Below are 17,868 nucleotides of genomic sequence, written 5' to 3'. Positions count from 1 at the left end.
GTACTTCTTCAAATAAATACTCTTTTAAAAAAAAATACTTTCTCAAAAAATACATACGACAACAACAAGTCTCAAGTCTCACTAGGTGGGGTTGGCTACATGAATCCTTTTTTGTCAATTCACTTGATCAAGAGTGTTTTCCTCTATTAGATTAAGGGCTGTTAAATCCTTTCTCACTACCTTATTCCAAGTTATTTTAGGCCTACCCTTACCCCTTTTCATGCCAAAAACAAGAACTAACTCACTCCTTACAGGTGTTCTACTAGGTCTGCGTTTCAAATGACCAAATCATCTAAGTACATATGTTCCTAAAAAAATAAAGTACTTTGGAAAAGTACTTTTTGAAGTAAGTTATTTAAGCGTAACTAAACACTACTATTGGCACAAGTACTTAATTGTAAGCACTTCTCATAATAAGTAGTTATTTTTTAAGATGCTCCAAACAAGGGCTTAGTCATCTTTTGAGATATCCCCCTACTTTTTTTTCCCCCTCTTGAAATGATTTCCTCCTTTATCTAAGTCAGACTAAGAGCAATTCTGAGATTCCTCAACATTCTAGCATCATCTACTTTAAAAAATTACCCTCTTGTATGGTTAACAAGCAGACTTTTCTTACCTTTCCCCTCCTTTCTCACTGATCAACACTTATATGCCTTCATATCAACAGCCTTTTTACATTATTTGCCATCCTTGCTTTCCCCAGAAACACCCACCGCCACTGGTTGCGAACCATTATCCAAACAGTCCTCATACTGGCCTCCAACTGATTGCAGCTGCTGCTACGCCTGAGAATATCTGCCCCATTACTCCGTCACCTCCAGGCGAACTCTTCTTACACTTATCCTTTAGGCCTTGGATATTGCTATAAAGAAGACTTTTGTGCCTCTCTGCTACTTCAAATACCACAAATAGAATCCCCTTGACCCTTATTAAAAAGCTGATCAGCTCCAGGGGCTATTGGACCTGCTTCCTGGAATCTGTCAGCAAAGTTGAGATTATGGACCTGTTAAATAGATTGGCCTAACTGGAAATGAAAAAAAAAGCCCTCCTTTCTTATGGGCTTTGTTCAAGCGACTGCCCCCAGCCTAACTTAGATAAAAAGGAACCTCCTTTTTCAAGTAACTTGCCCTGGACTAAGAAAAAACAGATCTGACCACCACATCGAGTGGAGATCTGACCTTTCCCTGCAATCAATCCTAGCTCTGTGACTAATCATTTTGATTACATCATTTGCCCTCGCCCTTCTTCTCTGCTGCTGCCATCTGACTCGACAATATTGAACTGGCTTACTTCACTTTTGCCACCAGAATCAGGACGGATATCCCTAACTGACTTTTTTTTTTTTAAAAAAAATTTTTTTGAAGGAGGGCGGCTTTTCCAATTATTTATTGATATACTCTCACTTTTGGCGGAGGAATACTGTGGTTACAAGACAAGCATTGAGAGATTACAGATAAAAAACATCCTTCCAAAAACAACACCAACAACCAACCAAAATAGGATTACAAATCCAAACAAAACTAAATAAGAAACAAATCTAAGCAGACCTATCAAAACAAAAATGAAAAATAAAATAAAATCTAAACCAACCAAACAAAAATCAAAAGGATGAACCACCTGGGAAGAACACCAAAAATCTCTTCCCATTCCACCCCTCAGCCCTAACTCGAGAAACTTCCCCACCATTTTTAAATGAATCGACATCCAATATCACACACTATCCATTCAAATGCTTCGGAAACACCTTCCCAACTTGCCAGAGATTAACAAATGATGAGAATCAACAAGAACAATCAAAGGATCCATTGCATGCGCTTGTTGGGCCTATCACTCGAGCGAGATCCAAGAAGATCAAAGAAGTACTTGATGGGCTGATTCAAGATATTTGGGCTTATTCAAGAACAGGGCACTCCAAACTTAGCCCAAAGTAAGATGAAGGCTTAATAAACTTAATTCAAGTTTTTTATGGAATTTAAATATGGTGTGCTATTCAAATATGGGATTTGATTGTTTGACTTTTGTGTTATATTTAATTTGTAATCTTACAAGAAGTCTTAGTAAGTTGTTGAGAGTTGTTGAGTCTAATTTGTAATCTTGCAAGAAGTCTTCGTAAGTTGTTGTGAGTTGTTGAGAGTGGTTTGAAGTGTTTAAGGCTTTGTCTCTTAGGCTATGCCTATAAATAGCCTTCTCATTGTAAGAACAAATAATCATTGATCATGGAATAAAAATGTGAGGCTTTGTTGCTTCTTGGTTCTTTGAAGAACTATTTGAACTTATCGGGATTTCCCGTGGCATTCACCAACGACTTATCAAGCGGCTTTCCACCACCGTTTGTGGCGTCTTCCTTATACCGAGGTTCTTGTTTCGCACTAAACAACGGGTTGAGGTCGTATATACTAAGGTTCTTGTTTGTCGTAAACAATGGGTCGAGGTCTACCATTCAATTCTATCCAAAATCTGAATTTTAGCTTTCTTGGGCAAGCATTCCAACATTGTTTGCTGGGTCTCAATACGTGTCGATTGAGGTTCGCATCAACAAGCCATCGGAAAACCAAATAGTAGCAACTTTAGGAAATCTCACCCACCTGTTGCTTGAGTGATTATATTTGAGAAAAGGACTCTTCCCCGCTTTGTCCAACCTTGATTGAAGGTCTTTCCTTTGATCTGGATCAAACATTTGCACATCTTTCTCATCATCTTTTATCGAATCCATGGCATAGTTCTTCGTGTGAGAAAATGGGAGATTCTGCATGAGATAAAGAGAGCATATCCCATCGCAGGAGCATGGCACACCTCTCTTTTTTATGCATCATTGAGAAGAATGAAAGTTTTTTGTGTTAACCAGACAGCTTAATTTTCAAATTTAAAACAGATTCCTAGCTTCCTAAACCTTCGCCTGAGACAGGTGTGCTGAATGGGTGGCCTAAGGGGCAGTGGCAGTCTTCCGTAACTCAGGATTGCTATTATAAGATCTGGGGGGATTTGATGATGAGAATAATCCATTTTGAGACATTGTGTATTCATGCGACAAAATAATTTGTGTACATGTATCATGAGAATCTTTGTTAAGTTGGTTTGCCATTTTAAATTGTGGGAGGATTTGAAGGTAGGGGAATCCATTCTGAGGGGTTGTGCATACGTTTTTTATTATGCATTTTATTCAAAACTAATTCTCTCTTTGGGGGCAGAACCTAGCACCAAAATAAAACCCAGGAGTTATTTGACAGATCTTTGCATCGAAGTCTCTGGTAAGAAACACTGTCTTCATGTTAGATACCTATCCAAAGCCAAAAACAGGATTCCTTGGGCAAGTTGAAACAATCATATGGTTGTTGAGAAAATTTTCAGGGATGGTCTTTTGTCAACATCAAATCATTGTTGACTTAGAGTCTTTATTTATTTGTTTGTTTATTTATTTTTATTTTTTCCACCTAAATTAGAGATTAGCATGATTTGCTCTAGAACTACTAAGATATTTTGTTGCGCAAGTTAGACCACAGATTTTGTGCACTTAGATTAAGAGATGTAATAGAAAGTTAGAATGTTAAAGAGAACCACTGAATTGAATGAATATCTCCAAAATGCTTATGTTTAAACAAGTTATGGTGACATTCTTTAATTATTATTATTATGTCAATCTTGAAAAGAGAACCACATGAAGAAATGCAGAGTTGCATATTGTAAGACCCAATGTTTTACAAGGCTCAATCAAGGCTTGCCTTGAGGCTCAATCCAAAATGGCAAATCCCAAAAAAGCTACCCAAAAAAACTAGCGCATTACACACTAAGGCCTACACTTTAGTACAAAAGGCACGCCTTTTGCGCCTTTCTAGTTGAGGCTTACACATTTTGGGCATGCGAATCTCAAGTTAGATTTGGTTAGAAAATTTTAACTCTGTGTATATATAAAAGGAATTTCATAATATGAATTGATTTCAAAAACTTTTGAACCTCTTCCTTTCCAAAATAACTGAGAGTTGTATCTTAGATCTTGAAAATAATTTGAACATTGTAATGTTATAGCTATTTGTTGTCATGATTTATGTAATGAATTAAAGTTAGTAATTTTTTAATGCCCAACAAGGAGTTTACAAATTATATTTTATTTTTAAACTTTTTATTTGTGATTTTGTTAATTTTTATTTATTTGTAAAATATATGTAATTTATTTACATATTTTTATCAAAATATAAAATTCTCAAAAGGCTTGCGCCCCAACACCTTAAGGCTCATGCCTCACCTCTTAAGGGTTAGAACACCTCGCCTTACGCCTTCGCCTTTTAAAACATTGGTAAGAGCACAATGAGTATATTGTACTCTTTATATCTTTTTCTCTCTTCATAAATCTTTTTCTATATGAGCGTGTTGGACCATATATGGGCAATTGCATTGTTCTAGGAGCTCTTGCCTCAAGATGGATTATTTGATTCATGCATTTTTTTTTTTTGGGAGGGTTGGTGAAGTGATTCTTGAAAATATTGGTAGGCTACTCCTACTGGTGTATTTTGCTTGTTTGTTTTAAATTGAAGTTGGAAATAACAATGAATTTGTGATCAAGAGATTTAACATTATTTTTGCATAATATACTCATAGGCTAATCCTTCTTACCATATTTTGGGTTGTGTAGATGGAGAGAAAATAGCTGGAATTTCCATGTATTGACTTGTCCATTGTTAAAATTACACAATAGGTATTCCTTTTTCGGTTTAGTGGGGATAGTGTTATAGTGAAACAGACTATGCTTGATTTTTATTTTTTATTTTTGTCTTGTAAATAAGCTGATGCTTAGGTTGCCACCCCCTTGTTGCCCATCAGTCTTTTTCTCTCTCATTTTTAATAGAAAAAGAAATTTATAAAATAGACAATAAAAATAAACAGAGAAAAAGATAAGAAATCTTCAAAATTAGAAAATAAAAGGTACGATCAAAACAATAAAGCCTTCCTGTCCTGCTGGACATCCTCAAGATATATACCCTTAAAACAGCCTGTATTAAAAGCCCAAAGAGATGCCAAATGCCAAATTCTATCCCAAAGCAAATTTGAAGATAGCTTTGTTCCATTAAAAAGGGCCCCCACATAACTGCAGTGAGTATCCCTCTACGAAAAAGAAATACCCAAAAATGCATCCGCAGTCTTCAGGCACACCTATATGCCCAATCCTCTCCAAATAAATCTAGCAATCTATTCCATATGCCCTGGGAAAATGGAAATGCAGAAATGGATGAGGTTTGGTCTTTGAAATTTTAAAACAAATGAAACACATCTCAGAACAATGCCTTAAAGGCCCTCCTTTGCAACAGATTGTTGGTATTAACTCTATTAAGGGCCACCAACAAAACAATCTAGGAACGGACCTTTGACTCCCAAAATACAATGATGAAGGAAAGAAGACTCATTAGATTTGATTGAAATAAAAAAGGGCAGCTCGGGGCATGAAGCTCCCAAGTATGCGAGGTCTGAGGAGGGCCAGACCACAATGGGTTTATAGTACGCAGCCTTATCTGCCATTTTTGCAAAATGCTGTTTCCAAGCCTTGAACTGAGGTCACACTGCGACAACTTTACTGTTGTGCCAAGGCTCCTCTCGACACATTAGACTTGATAAGATGGCAAAAAGGACTTATAAGAATAATCACTTGAAGAGTCTGAAACCCACTCCCTACGCCTTCTATTAGAAATCTGATAGCCCTCTAATAGACGTCCTCTAACTCCCTATCATTTAAACCTCTTGTGAAATAAAAATCCCAAAAAATTCTAGAACCATCATTAATCAAAATAGAAGAAATACTGGTATTATGAACTCACGGAAGATGAAAGTGGTGAGGAGAAGTGTTTAGCAATCCAAACCTCCAACACACCTCCCCCTCCACCCCACCCCCAAAAAAATAAAAAAAAAATAAAAAAAATAAAAAAAGAATCCTCCTGAAAGTGTATACAAGAACCTCAGGGTCAAAGGAATAAAAGGAGGGTAGATTTGCGAGATGAATCTCCACTATCCTAAAAAGATCTAAGGCCCATATTTTTCTCCCAATCATTTACACCAAATTTAATTTTAATAAATGTGCCATATGGAGTTATCCTCCCAGGGAAACCTCCATAACCATTTGCCCAAAAGAGCTATGTTTTTAGAAACCAAATCCCCAAGCTCCAAGCCCCAAGCCCCAAGGCTCTTTCCTCCTCAGACACACACAACCTCCAAACTAACCAGAAGATCCCTCTTCTCTCCTTCCCCTGACCAAATGAAATCTCTCATAAACTTCTATCTTATTGGCTAACACCCCCCCCCCCCCCAAGGAGCTGTGTGTCAACATGCATGGACTATGATCTTTTGCAAGCGGTGCTTTCAGCCTATTACCGACCGTTCTAGTGGTGCTTGTGAGAGAAAAACTCTGGGAGGTTTCAGATTTTGTATGGACAGTGACTATTGAAAAATGGAAATTATATATGCTTTTTTCTTTTTGGGGGGGGAGGGGGGTGGAGTACTCTATTCTCATCTGTTGCGGTGATTTGCAAGTGGATTCAATAAGAATAATGAATTAGAGGTGGCAGCAAAGAAAAAATAATAATAATATGAATGGGATGTGTTTAGGAAGTGATGGATGAGGAGTTGCAGTGGTGCTATATGAGGGTTTGGAAATGAAAAATAAAAAATTAATATGAACAGAATGTGTGTACAAAGGAAGTGCTGGGTGAGGAATTGCAAGGGCTTGTTCTTCGTTCATATGAACTAGAATGGGCTTCAATCGGATGGTGGCTACTTGCACTAATATCAAATTGATGGAGGATTAATGTAAAGGAACTCAATTGGGAGCAATGAAATTAACCATCACTGCTAATTGTGGACTAAACCAACAAAGACTAAGCCTGATGCTTGATTAGAGGGGACAACATACATATAAATTCAATATCAAAATCAACTCTATTCTCAATCTAACACATAAAGGTAGACTGTAATAGGCTTGCAATGACACAAGGCCTGGAGAACAAGGAAATAATTTAAGAAACCTCAATAAACTCCTAATAGTAAAACCCTTTGAAATAGAAGACATTATCCTAACAAGAATGCCTCCATATGGAAAGACAAAAATACAATTAAAATTGCAAAAATTAGAATTTTGCTTGCTCTTGGATGCTGCATTACATAATGAATTATTCAGCCCTGATCTCTTCTCTAAACTTATTTGACTCAAAAAAGCATGTCTTAGGTAATGTGGTTTTGGCCACTCCTTGGTAGCTTGATGATGCTTTAATCTAACCATTTGCTACACAGCACAGTTGTGTTAGCTTCTCATAAGGTAAATGGTAAAGAGTAAGTATAATTTTTGAGTTATTGGATTTGGGAACGCCATTTCAAAACAGAATTGCCCAAGAAGGAAAAAAGTGCCAGCTGTTTTCTTCAAAATATGTTTGTTTCTTAATGATTGCAACAATGAGTAGATCATGGATTCCTTATTTTTTGTAATACAGTTAGTTTTATTCCCTTATTATTTTCATTTTCAATGGATTTTACATTTGTCCATGAGTTAAAATAAATTATGGTTATATATGGAACTAGAGGGAATGAAATTGTTAATGCTCAAATTTCTTTCTCAGGTGCAGGAAGTTCTGAAGTTGCTGAATGAGCTTCTTCCTCCTTTGGCAATAGATCAGGATGTTCAGTTTTTGTCAGACAAGAAATCTTTTATGGTAAATCGGCCCGATCTTCTTTTTAAGTTTGGGACAGATATTTTGCCTATGTTGATTGAGGTTAGTCTTCAGATTTTTTGGATTAGAGGTGCTGTTTATTTTTCCTTAATAGCTTTGTGATTTTTTTGTCATCCCTTGTGCAGATTGTTAATTCTGGTGCAAATTTATATGTTTGCTATGGCTGCCTATCTATTATTAACAAGTTGATTTATTTCAGCAAACCTGACATGCTTCTTGAATTACTCAAGAGCACCAACATTTCAAGGTGAAATAGTTCTCCAATTCATTCTAACAGATCTTCGTATATATTATAACTAAATCTAATAATTTTTTCTGTATCTTCAGTTTTTTGGCTGGAGTATTCACTCGAAAGGATCACCATGTGGTAAATTTAGCCCTACAAATTGCTGAGACAATCCTGCAAAAGCTTTCTGATACATATTCGAACTCTTTTGTGAAGGAAGGTGTATTGTTTGCTGTTGATGCCCTTTTAATGCCAGAAAAATGTTCACTGTTAATTTTTCCTGTTATTAGTGGCATCCAACTACCATTTGACTCAGGTCACAAGTCTTCTGTGAAGGAAATCCAGAGATGCTTATGTTATGCTTTTGATACTGGCCAATTTCCTTTGGCTTCAGGCCCAGGAACTTGCAAACTTGAAAAAGATTCTGTTTGTAATCTTGCGAAGCAAATAAGAACCACTTACTTTGCCTCTCAATTAGATGATTTTGACAAAGGACTAACTGATATTCTTCAGAAGCTCAGAGCCTTTTCTTCTGCATTAACTGATCTGGTCAACATGTCAATTAATAATGATGCTTCCGCTCAGCATGAAGAGTTTTGTGGTATATTGCACCAAATCATGGTAAAGATTAATGGAAAAGAACCTATTTCCACCTTTGAATTTATAGAAAGTGGAATTGTGAAAGCATTAGTCAATTACCTGTCAAATGGCATGTATCTGAAAGAAAAAGTAGATCGTCAAGCTGTCTCAAGTCATGCTCAGGTGATTGAAAAAAGATTTCAGGTGTTTGTAAGACTATTTTTATCTATGCCTAACTCCCTATCTGAGGACTTGCCTCTATCATCGTTAATACGGAGATTACAAAGTGCATTGTCTTCTGTGGAGAATTTTTCTGTTATTTTGAGTCATTCATACAAGCAAAAAAACTCTTATGCTACTGTTCCAAATGCATGTTGCATAACACGTCCGTGTTTTAAAGTTCGTTTCTTGAGTGGGGAGGGGGAGACACACCTATGTGATTATTATTGTGAGGACATTCTGACAGTGGACCCTTTATCATCATTGGATGCCATTGAAAGATTTTTGTGGCCTAAAGTTACTACAAAAAGAAACGAACGCATAAAATCGGCTGCTCTAGCTATGGGCCAAACAAATAGACAAACTCCTCAATTTTCATCACATATGAGTTATGTTCCAGAAAAAAGTCCTGATCATATGGAGCCCAACGGATCCTCTGTTTTGCCTGAAGTGCAGCAGGTTGTCATGCCTTTCATCTGCTTTTATTCGACTTTAGCTGAAGTTGTTATTCTTTTTCATTATTAGGAAGCTTTAGATTTTTCTATCTATTGTTTCTAAATTTTTTTGGGTGCTTGAGAATCTTTTGATCATTATTCATTACTTAGTTTTCTTTTGTGTTTTCCACAGGAGGATGAGGAAAATTTAACCCATTCTGCACATGAAGAAGTAATCAATATAAAGCAGAACACTCCTGCTGAAACTACATCTTTGGGTGAAACTCATGCTGTAAGCTAACATGTTATACTTATTTCTATAATCTCTTTTCTTTTCATATTTTTTTTTTTTAGCTTGATGCTGAAACTTCATCTGCTTTTATTTGACTTTAACTGAACTCATAATTTCTTTTTCACATAAAAAGGAAGCTACTATTTTTCTATCTATTGTTTCTAAATTTTTTTTGGGCACTTGAGAATCTTTTGATCATTATTCATTACTTATTTTTCGTCTGTGTTCTCCACAGGAAGCTGAGGAAAATCTAACCCATTCTGCACATGAAGAAATCAATATAAAGCAGACCGCTCCTGCTGAAACTACATCTTTGGGTGAAATTCATGCTGTAAGCTAATATTTGTTACACTAGTTTCTATTATCTCTTCTTATTTTTAGCTTAACGCTTACCAGGATGAGGCTGGTTTCATCATGTTCTGTGGATTTAGTGAAATTTTCACCCAACTGAATTCTGTTATCTGGTTTTGGACAATCAAGGCAAGAATCTAGTGGGTGTAATTTGGATATGATGCTTACAGGATTTGTTCCCTGTTATTTTCATACCTTTCTTGTCTTATTCTATGGCATGATTGCTTACTATTATTAGGGTTGTTTCTTCCCCTGGGGTTAAGGTTTGATCTCAATTTTTTGTTGTCTGCCAGGCCTCTGCAGAAGAAGAAACTCAAGAAACCCATGTGTCTTTGGCGGCTGATTCTAGCATAGAGACTGAGGACTCTACATTCAGCAACAGTGAAGATGCTTTGCCAAAATTGTTATTTTACCTTGAAGGCCAACAGGTCGATCGAGCATCAACACTGTACCAAGCCATTATCCAGAAACAAGTGAATGCTGAACATGAATTTATTGCTGGTGCAAAATTATGGAATCAAGTATACACAATAACATATAGAAGAGCTAAGGAACCTAAACAGGGCCAAACACACCAAAATCATCTTAGTTCAAAAAATTTATCTGTATCAGATAAAATTGAGAAAATTTGGCAGAATGCTCCATTTTATCCTGGTCTGTTTGTTTCTGAACTCGAATCCAACTTGGAGAAGACAAGCCCAACTTACCATATCTTGCTTCTGCTTAAAAGTATGGAAGCCATGAACAAGTTTGCGCTTCGTCTGATGTCTCGTGAAAAAACATGTGCTTTTGCTGAAGGGAGACTCGATAACTTGGATGGTTTGAAGGTAGCACTTAATGCAGTTCCACAAATTGAGTTTGTAAACACTAAATTGACCGAAAAGCTTGAACAGCAGATGCGAGACCCTCTGTCCATGTCCATTGGTGGCATGCCTTTGTGGTGTAGTCAGTTGATGATTTCATGTCCATTTTTATTTGGTTTTGAAGCTAGATGTAAGTTCTTCCGACTGGCAGCATTTGGTTCACTTAAAGCCCAACCTCATCCATCATCTCAAGGTCATTCTCATGGCCCTGGTGATAGACGACCAAATGCTAGCAGTTTGCCTCGGAAAAAATTTTTAGTTTGCCGGAATCGCATTCTTGGCTCTGCAGCCCAAATGATGAACCTGCATGCTTGTGAAAAAGCTGTTCTTGAAGTGGAGTATAACGATGAAGTTGGCACAGGGCTTGGTCCAACATTGGAATTCTATACCCTGGTGAGTAATGAGTTTCAGAAGATTGGTCTGGGCATGTGGAGAGAAGATCATAGTTCATCTGTCTATAAGAAAAGCTTGGATGCTGAAGATCTTGGAATTGTGGCATCACCTTTGGGACTTTTTCCTCGTCCATGGTCATCTACAGTGGATACATCCAATGGGGTACAGTTCTCTGAAGTGATTAAAAATTTTGTCCTCCTGGGACAGGTTGTTGCAAAGGCTGTTCAAGATGGGAGGGTCATGGACCTGCCCTTCTCCAAAGCATTTTATAAGCTTATTCTTGGGCAGGTATTCTTTATTTTTGGAATTAAGGTTCTGATTACTTCTCTCATTGAGTTTTTTAATCTAATTAATTTTCCCTACTAATGATTATTTCTTTAATTCAAACTCTTCTGTAGGAACTGTGTGTGTATGATATCCTGTCATTTGATCCTGAGCTTGGTAAGACTCTTCTAGAGTTTCAGGCTCTTGTTGATAGAAAGAGATTCTTGGATTCATCTCTTAAAGATGGCACAACGCACAAACTTGACTCGCACTTTCGGGATACAACACTTGAGGATCTTTTCCTTGATTTTTCTCTTCCTGGATATCCTGATTATATTCTTGATTCTGGCCCAGATCATAGAATGGTTAGTCATCCCTCATTATGGTTACTTTTGCTTCTCCTCATATATTTGCTGATAGAATAGGAAATTTAATTTGTTTCTTTCATTTGTCTTATTTTTTCTAGGTGAACATCAGTAACTTGGGGGAATATGTTTCTCTTATTGTGGATGCAACTATAAATTCCGGAATTTCTAGACAACTGGAGGCTTTCAAATCTGGATTTAACCAGGTTAGTATCCACATGCAAATGGCCTTTGATGTGGTATATTAAACATCTTCTAGATTTCAACAATTGGTGCATGGAGAATATATAAGTATATAGGTACAATTATACAAACACAAGCAACATGCGTGCACGCATCCGCACATATGTAGCAAATTATGTGATGTAGTGAAAACAAATGCAACCTTGGTGCATCAATAAGGCATTTGATATATTCAGAACATCTTCTCACTACCTATGAATGAACGGATCTCTTGCCCAACTTGTGAAATAGGAAAACACAATCAATCTAAGTATTCCTATTCCCTATCTATCACCGGAGAAGCCAGCTCTACTCGACCAAAACACAGCCTTTCGTGGTCTTTCAACAGGTCAAGGGCACCTTAGGCATTACTCTCTGATAACTTCAGTGGAAAGGGATGCTTGGAGTGAAACGTTCAGTCTGGTTTTGTTCATCACTGTTCTGGTGTGGAGGATCCACATAGTGTGGCAACCACAGAGCATACTGGGTTAGAACAATCGTTCCTGGTCTGTTGGATCCACATGGGATGTGGCAACCATAGAGCATGCTAAGTCAGAACAAGAACCTCTGCTGTGGGTGAAGAGATACATCACTCATGAGTGATGGAGGCTCTGAAGGAGTCTTTAAGCTGTCTTGGTTCTGATGCCAATTGGGCACTCAGTGTAGGATCGATAATAAGAAAGAGTAGAACAAGGAAGAATAGAGCAAGAAACACACTGAGAGATATTTCATTAAACAAACATGTTGAATACAAGGCTTCAGGGGAAGGCAAGAGAACTATTACAAGAGACTCTTTGTTCGCACTTGCTCTGCTTCTCTTTGAAATAGAGGATCCTTTATATAGAGTGGAGTAAGGGAATATGTTAGTGACATATTCTTTAATCTCACCCCTTCAAAACATTTGGGATCAATTTAAAGCTACCTTTTTATAGTGGCTTTTGATAAAACTTACAATGATAGTGACAATTCAAAAGCTTACAATGACCATACAGTAAAAGCTAAAGCTGACAATGACAATTCACTGAAAACTAATAATAGAAACCTTAATAGGGGAAGGGGTGGGGGAAGAAAATATTGGTAACATTTTATTACAAAAACGAATAAATTAATTAGGGCAGCCCTTAGTGCATCAATGAGATTGCTCTATTGTGAAATGAAAATAATGGGTTTAAGTTGTGAAAACAGCCTTTCTGCATGTTGGGGTCAGACTGCATGCATAGACCACCGTCCTCAAACTCTGCATCTGTAAAAACCTCATTCACTGAACTGCCCTTTCTTTAACAAGAACTAGTTTTTGTAGGAAAAATTAATGTCTTTGAAATTAGTTTCTTGTTAGGAGAAAGTAGTTATCCTATGACCTATAAAGCAGTTCATATGTGCAATGCCAATGTTTTGAAAGGCAAAGGTACAAGGCAATAGATTTTGACCCTTAAGGCAAGATGTAAGGCTTAATGGATTGTGGAGTAAGCCTTCTTGGGGAATTCCGTTTTTTAGATAAAAAATTACATGTATTTTCAAAAATAGAGAAAATTATAAAAATTATGAATAAAATTTAAATAATCAAATATAATTTGTAAATACTTTGCGATTCTAAGAATGCTAGAATTCATTAAGTAAATCATGATAAAGATAGTTATAGTGTTGCAAAGTTCAAATTATTTTCGTGATCTAAGAAGCAATTCTCAATTATTTGGGAGAGATCAGGAGTTTTAGCGATCAACCATATTAGTACAGTCCTTTTACATGAACATGTGGTTAAATAGAGTTTTATATACAAATCTTGCTTGAGATTCTTACACCAAAATTGTGCAAGTCTCAAATGATGAGGCACAAAAGGCATGCCTTTTTTGTATGAAAGTGTAAGCCTTAATGTACAGTGCTGTGGCGTTTTGGGGACATTTTATTTTAGACTGCCTCCAGGCATTTTGGATATGTATCCTCTTGAACCAAGCCTCAATTGAGCCTAGGCATGGAGCAAGACTATGTCGCATTGAAACTTAAGTCTTTCATACAACTCTTTTGTCTAGGGGGGTTTACCAATGTTGCAGTCATCATCACAAGTAATTTTAGAAAATTGAAACTGCATCATTTTAGGAGCTTTCATGACTTATCCTATGCCATTAGTTGTGGCTATGGATTCATTTTCTGGTTTTACCTTGTTTTGGATGAAGGATTTGTATCTTCAAATCAAATGTCTGTCAAGAGCAATCGAACCATTAAGTCTGGGTGAGTTCAAATCAGTCTTTAAGTTCTATTTGGGTACATGAAACAAATGTATGAGAGAGATGCTGAAATGAAGAAAGGATTTAACAATATAAAGAATAAAAAGGGAACATCTGAACATCTGAATGCTTTTTTTAGAGGTCAACCACCCTTTTACATGAACATGTGGTTAAAAATTAGAATTTTCTGTGCAAATCTGGCTTGAGATTCTGACACCAAAATTGTGTAAGTCTCAACTTATAAGGCACAAAAGGCATGCCTTTTGGTATGAAAGTGTAAGCTTCAACTTACAGTGCAGTGTTATTTTGTGGACATTTTATTTTTGACGGCCTCCAGGAATTTTGGGCAGGTCCTCCCCTCTTGAGCCAAGCCTCAATTGAGCCTTTTAAGACATGTTGCAAAACTATGTCACATTGAAACTTAAGTCTTTCATACAACTCTTTTGTCTATGGGGCTTTTACCAAATGTTGCAGCCATTATCGCAAGTGATTTTAGAAAATTGAAACTGCATCATTTTAGGAACTTCCATGACATCTATGCCATTAGTTGTGGCTATGGATTCCTTTTCTGTTTTTACTTTGTTTTGGATGAAGGATTTGTACCTTCAAATCGAATGTCTGTCAAAAGCAATGGAACCATTAAGTCTGGGCGAGTTCATATCAGAGTCTTTAAGTTCTATTTGGGTACATGAGGTTTGGCTGGACTATCTTTCACCAATCAATAGAAGGTAAATTTTTTGTTTGAACTGGAAAACATGAAACACTGGTCTCAAGTATCTTCCAAGCAGATCATTAAGAGTCCATGCAGCAGAGGCATAAAACAAAGCGTATGAGAGAGATGCTAAATGAAGAAAGGATTTAACGATATAAATAATATAAAAAGGAAAAATGCTGTTTTCTTTTTTTATTTATTTCTTTCAGAAACATGTGCTGAACTATTCCTCCACTTAATTCTGAATTTGAAGATTATATGTCTAGAACAGGATCACTTGCCCCCTGCTCTGTTCTGTCAACGTGTGCACACAATACTTTTTGGGTTTAAGATTTGTAGAACTCTTGGTCATTTGATGGTTTTCCTTTCAAATAACATAGGTTGTCGTAGTATACCAAGCCAACAACTTGCAAGCTAAGTTTTAGGGTCAGTGCTAGTCTCTGCTGTGGCTATGGATTCATTTCCTGTTGTTACATTATTTTGGAGGTTTGTATTTTCAAATCAAATGTCTGTGAAAAGCAATGGAGCTATTAAGTCTGGGCCAATTCAAATATAAGTGTCTTATAAGTTCTATTTTGATAACATAAGGTTTGGCTGGACAATCTTTCAGCAATCAAATAGAAGGTAAATTTTTTGTGAACAGGAAAATGTGAAAGGATTTAACAAAATAAATAATTAAAAAAACATCTGAAATTCTGAAATGCTGGTTTAGAAAAAAAAATTCTTTCAGTGACATGAACTATTCCTCCACTTAATTCCGATTTGAAGATTGCATCTCTAGAGCAGGCAATTTACTTGCCTCCTGCTTTTACGAAAAAAGAAAAAGAAAAAGAGCAGCCTGGTGCGCAAAGCTCCTGCATATGCGGGTTCCAAGGAAGGAGCGGACCACAATGGGTCTATAGTACGCAGTCTTACCTTGCATTTTTGCAATAGACTATTTTCACGCATCGAACCCGTAACCTCCAAGGTCACATGGCGACAACCTTACTGTTGCACCTAAGCTCTATCAAAATGCTCACACAATACTTTTGGGTTTAAGATTTGTAGAATTCTTGTTCAAACTTGTTGGTTTTCCTTTCAAATAACATAGGTTGTCACAGTATACCATGCCAACAACATGCAAGTTTTAAGTTTTAGGGGCAGTGCAAGTCTCCCTGTTGCAAGCTTAATTTTGGCTCCTTCAGCTTCTTCTTCTTCTTCTTTTTTTTTTTTCCTTTTTTGGGGAACTTGAAATAATGATATTATTTTCTAATGTTAAAAGTTATCTGGATTTAATTTTCATAAAAATACTATGATTCTTAGTTGTTGCTGTTATGGAGAAAATAAAATAAAAATAAAAAAGCTTCAGTTGCTATTGTAGTTGCATGTGATATTTTTTTTTTTTAAAAACAAATCGTTGATTCCTCAGGTTTTCCCAATTAAGCATCTTCAGATTTTCACGGAAGAAGAACTAGAGCATTTACTCTGCGGAGAACATGATTCCTGGGTTGTATGTATAACTTCGCTTGATCTTATTATTTAATACTGTACAAGCTGAGACTGATTATCCTTTCTTATATCTTTTTTAAGTTTTCCAATGAATTGTTGGAGCATATTAAGTTTGATCATGGATACACAGCAAGCAGTCCCCCTATTGTTAGTGTAAGTGTTTTTTGGTTTCTCTTCTAACTTGCGTTCTTTATATATTGAAAAAATGACTTAATCCTTTTAAATTCCAGCTTCTTGAAATCATACAAGAATTTGACAGTGAACAGCGGCGAGCATTCCTGCAGTTTGTGACTGGGGCACCTCGGCTTCCTCCAGGAGGCTTGGCATCTCTCAATCCAAAACTAACAATAGTTCGCAAGGTCAGTACCTGGCATACCCCATCTTTTCTCAAGATTATCTTTTTGCTTTATTCATTTTTGGTAGATCATTGCTTGGTCATCTCTTAATTTTTGGGATGTTCTAACAGCACTGCAGCAAACGGGAGGAGACAGACCTGCCCAGTGTAATGACTTGTGCAAATTACCTGAAGCTGCCTGCGTACTCATCAAAAGTAAAATTTCTTTCCTTTGTAGCAAATATCCCTCTCTAGACTTTCATGATCCAAAGGGTTATTGCTAGAGAGTAGAGATGCTTGATGTTTCTGTATTTTTCAGTCAGAAATGTTCGATCTGATGCTCTGCGTGGCTGTAGGTGCTGCCACGCCTCGAGTAGTACAGTTCAAAGAAAAAACATTACATGAGCCTGTTTTCTGTTCCCCCCTCCTTTTGCAGGAAAAGATGAGAGAGAAGCTCATATATGCCATAACAGAAGGACAAGGGGCGTTCCACCTTTCTTAGCCTCCATGTTCACTGCCCCAGTAGGTACATAAAACTGTGAATATGTAATTTTTAGTTCAGGCAGTGGCATTGTAGATAAAAGAATGCATAGCTGCAGCCCGGGGTGCGTTGCTGGAACAAAAGGAAGCTCGGATTTTTTACCAAATTTAATTGGTGGAAGGATGTGTAAATAACAGTTTTAAGTTCTAGTAGTCAGTTTGGTTGGTTCATGGAGGGGGGGAAGCTGTATAGAATAGGTGAACTTTCCTCCCAACATCTGATGTACAAAGTGGTGCGCACAAACCTCCCTTCATCATAATTATATCAACTTTATTTTCCAAATGCGTGTATAGTTTTCACCATTTTACTTTTCTTGAATAAGATAATGACAGAATGTTAAGCATTTTGATTATGGTGTTCCCTCATTTGCTCTTGTTCCCTTATTTGATGTTAGATCATAGACTATTTACAGATTGCTACTATGTTTACCTCTAATTCAGCAAGTAGGCTTTCAAGATGGTCAGGTGCACATGACATGATATGTCAAGGATTAGCAAATCAATTGATTCTCTTTGAAAATCTATTTTTATGGCCTACGTGGCTTTTCCTAATTTTTCTAAATTTGAATATTATCCTAGGATATAGTTTTTTCAAATTTCATTGGGAGTCTATAAGGTAGTATTTGGGAATACTTGGATTTTGGGTTATTTTGGGTTTGGA

At 36.7% G+C, this 17,868-nt stretch overlaps 1 protein-coding gene across 2 annotated transcripts in view; it reads left to right on the top strand.

Moving 5' to 3' along the window:
* LOC131168528 (E3 ubiquitin-protein ligase UPL4) overlaps positions 1-17,560 on the top strand; it is a 30,600-nt gene extending 13,040 nt beyond the window's left edge. The window contains exons 7-19 of one of the 2 annotated variants that reach the window (XM_058128030.1): positions 7,593-7,745; positions 7,829-7,950; positions 8,031-9,186; positions 9,355-9,453; positions 9,689-9,784; positions 10,098-11,348; positions 11,459-11,689; positions 11,791-11,895; positions 16,254-16,334; positions 16,415-16,486; positions 16,564-16,692; positions 16,800-16,883; positions 17,104-17,560. In XM_058128030.1, coding sequence (XP_057984013.1) covers positions 7,593-7,745; positions 7,829-7,950; positions 8,031-9,186; positions 9,355-9,453; positions 9,689-9,784; positions 10,098-11,348; positions 11,459-11,689; positions 11,791-11,895; positions 16,254-16,334; positions 16,415-16,486; positions 16,564-16,692; positions 16,800-16,883; positions 17,104-17,169 — 3,645 coding nt within the window. In that variant the 3' untranslated portion in view covers positions 17,170-17,560. The remainder of the gene's footprint in view (positions 1-7,592; positions 7,746-7,828; positions 7,951-8,030; positions 9,187-9,354; positions 9,454-9,688; positions 9,785-10,097; positions 11,349-11,458; positions 11,690-11,790; positions 11,896-16,253; positions 16,335-16,414; positions 16,487-16,563; positions 16,693-16,799; positions 16,884-17,103) is intronic. The other variant, XM_058128031.1, reaches the window with a different exon arrangement.
* Positions 17,561-17,868: the final 308 nt, after the last annotated feature.

Source organism: Malania oleifera, chromosome 11 (genome assembly GCF_029873635.1).
Source record: "Malania oleifera isolate guangnan ecotype guangnan chromosome 11, ASM2987363v1, whole genome shotgun sequence".
Classification (NCBI taxonomy): Eukaryota; Viridiplantae; Streptophyta; class Magnoliopsida; order Santalales; family Ximeniaceae; genus Malania; species Malania oleifera.
Note: the sequence above shows the minus strand (reverse complement) of the source record. Positions and strands in the feature narration are given on the sequence as shown.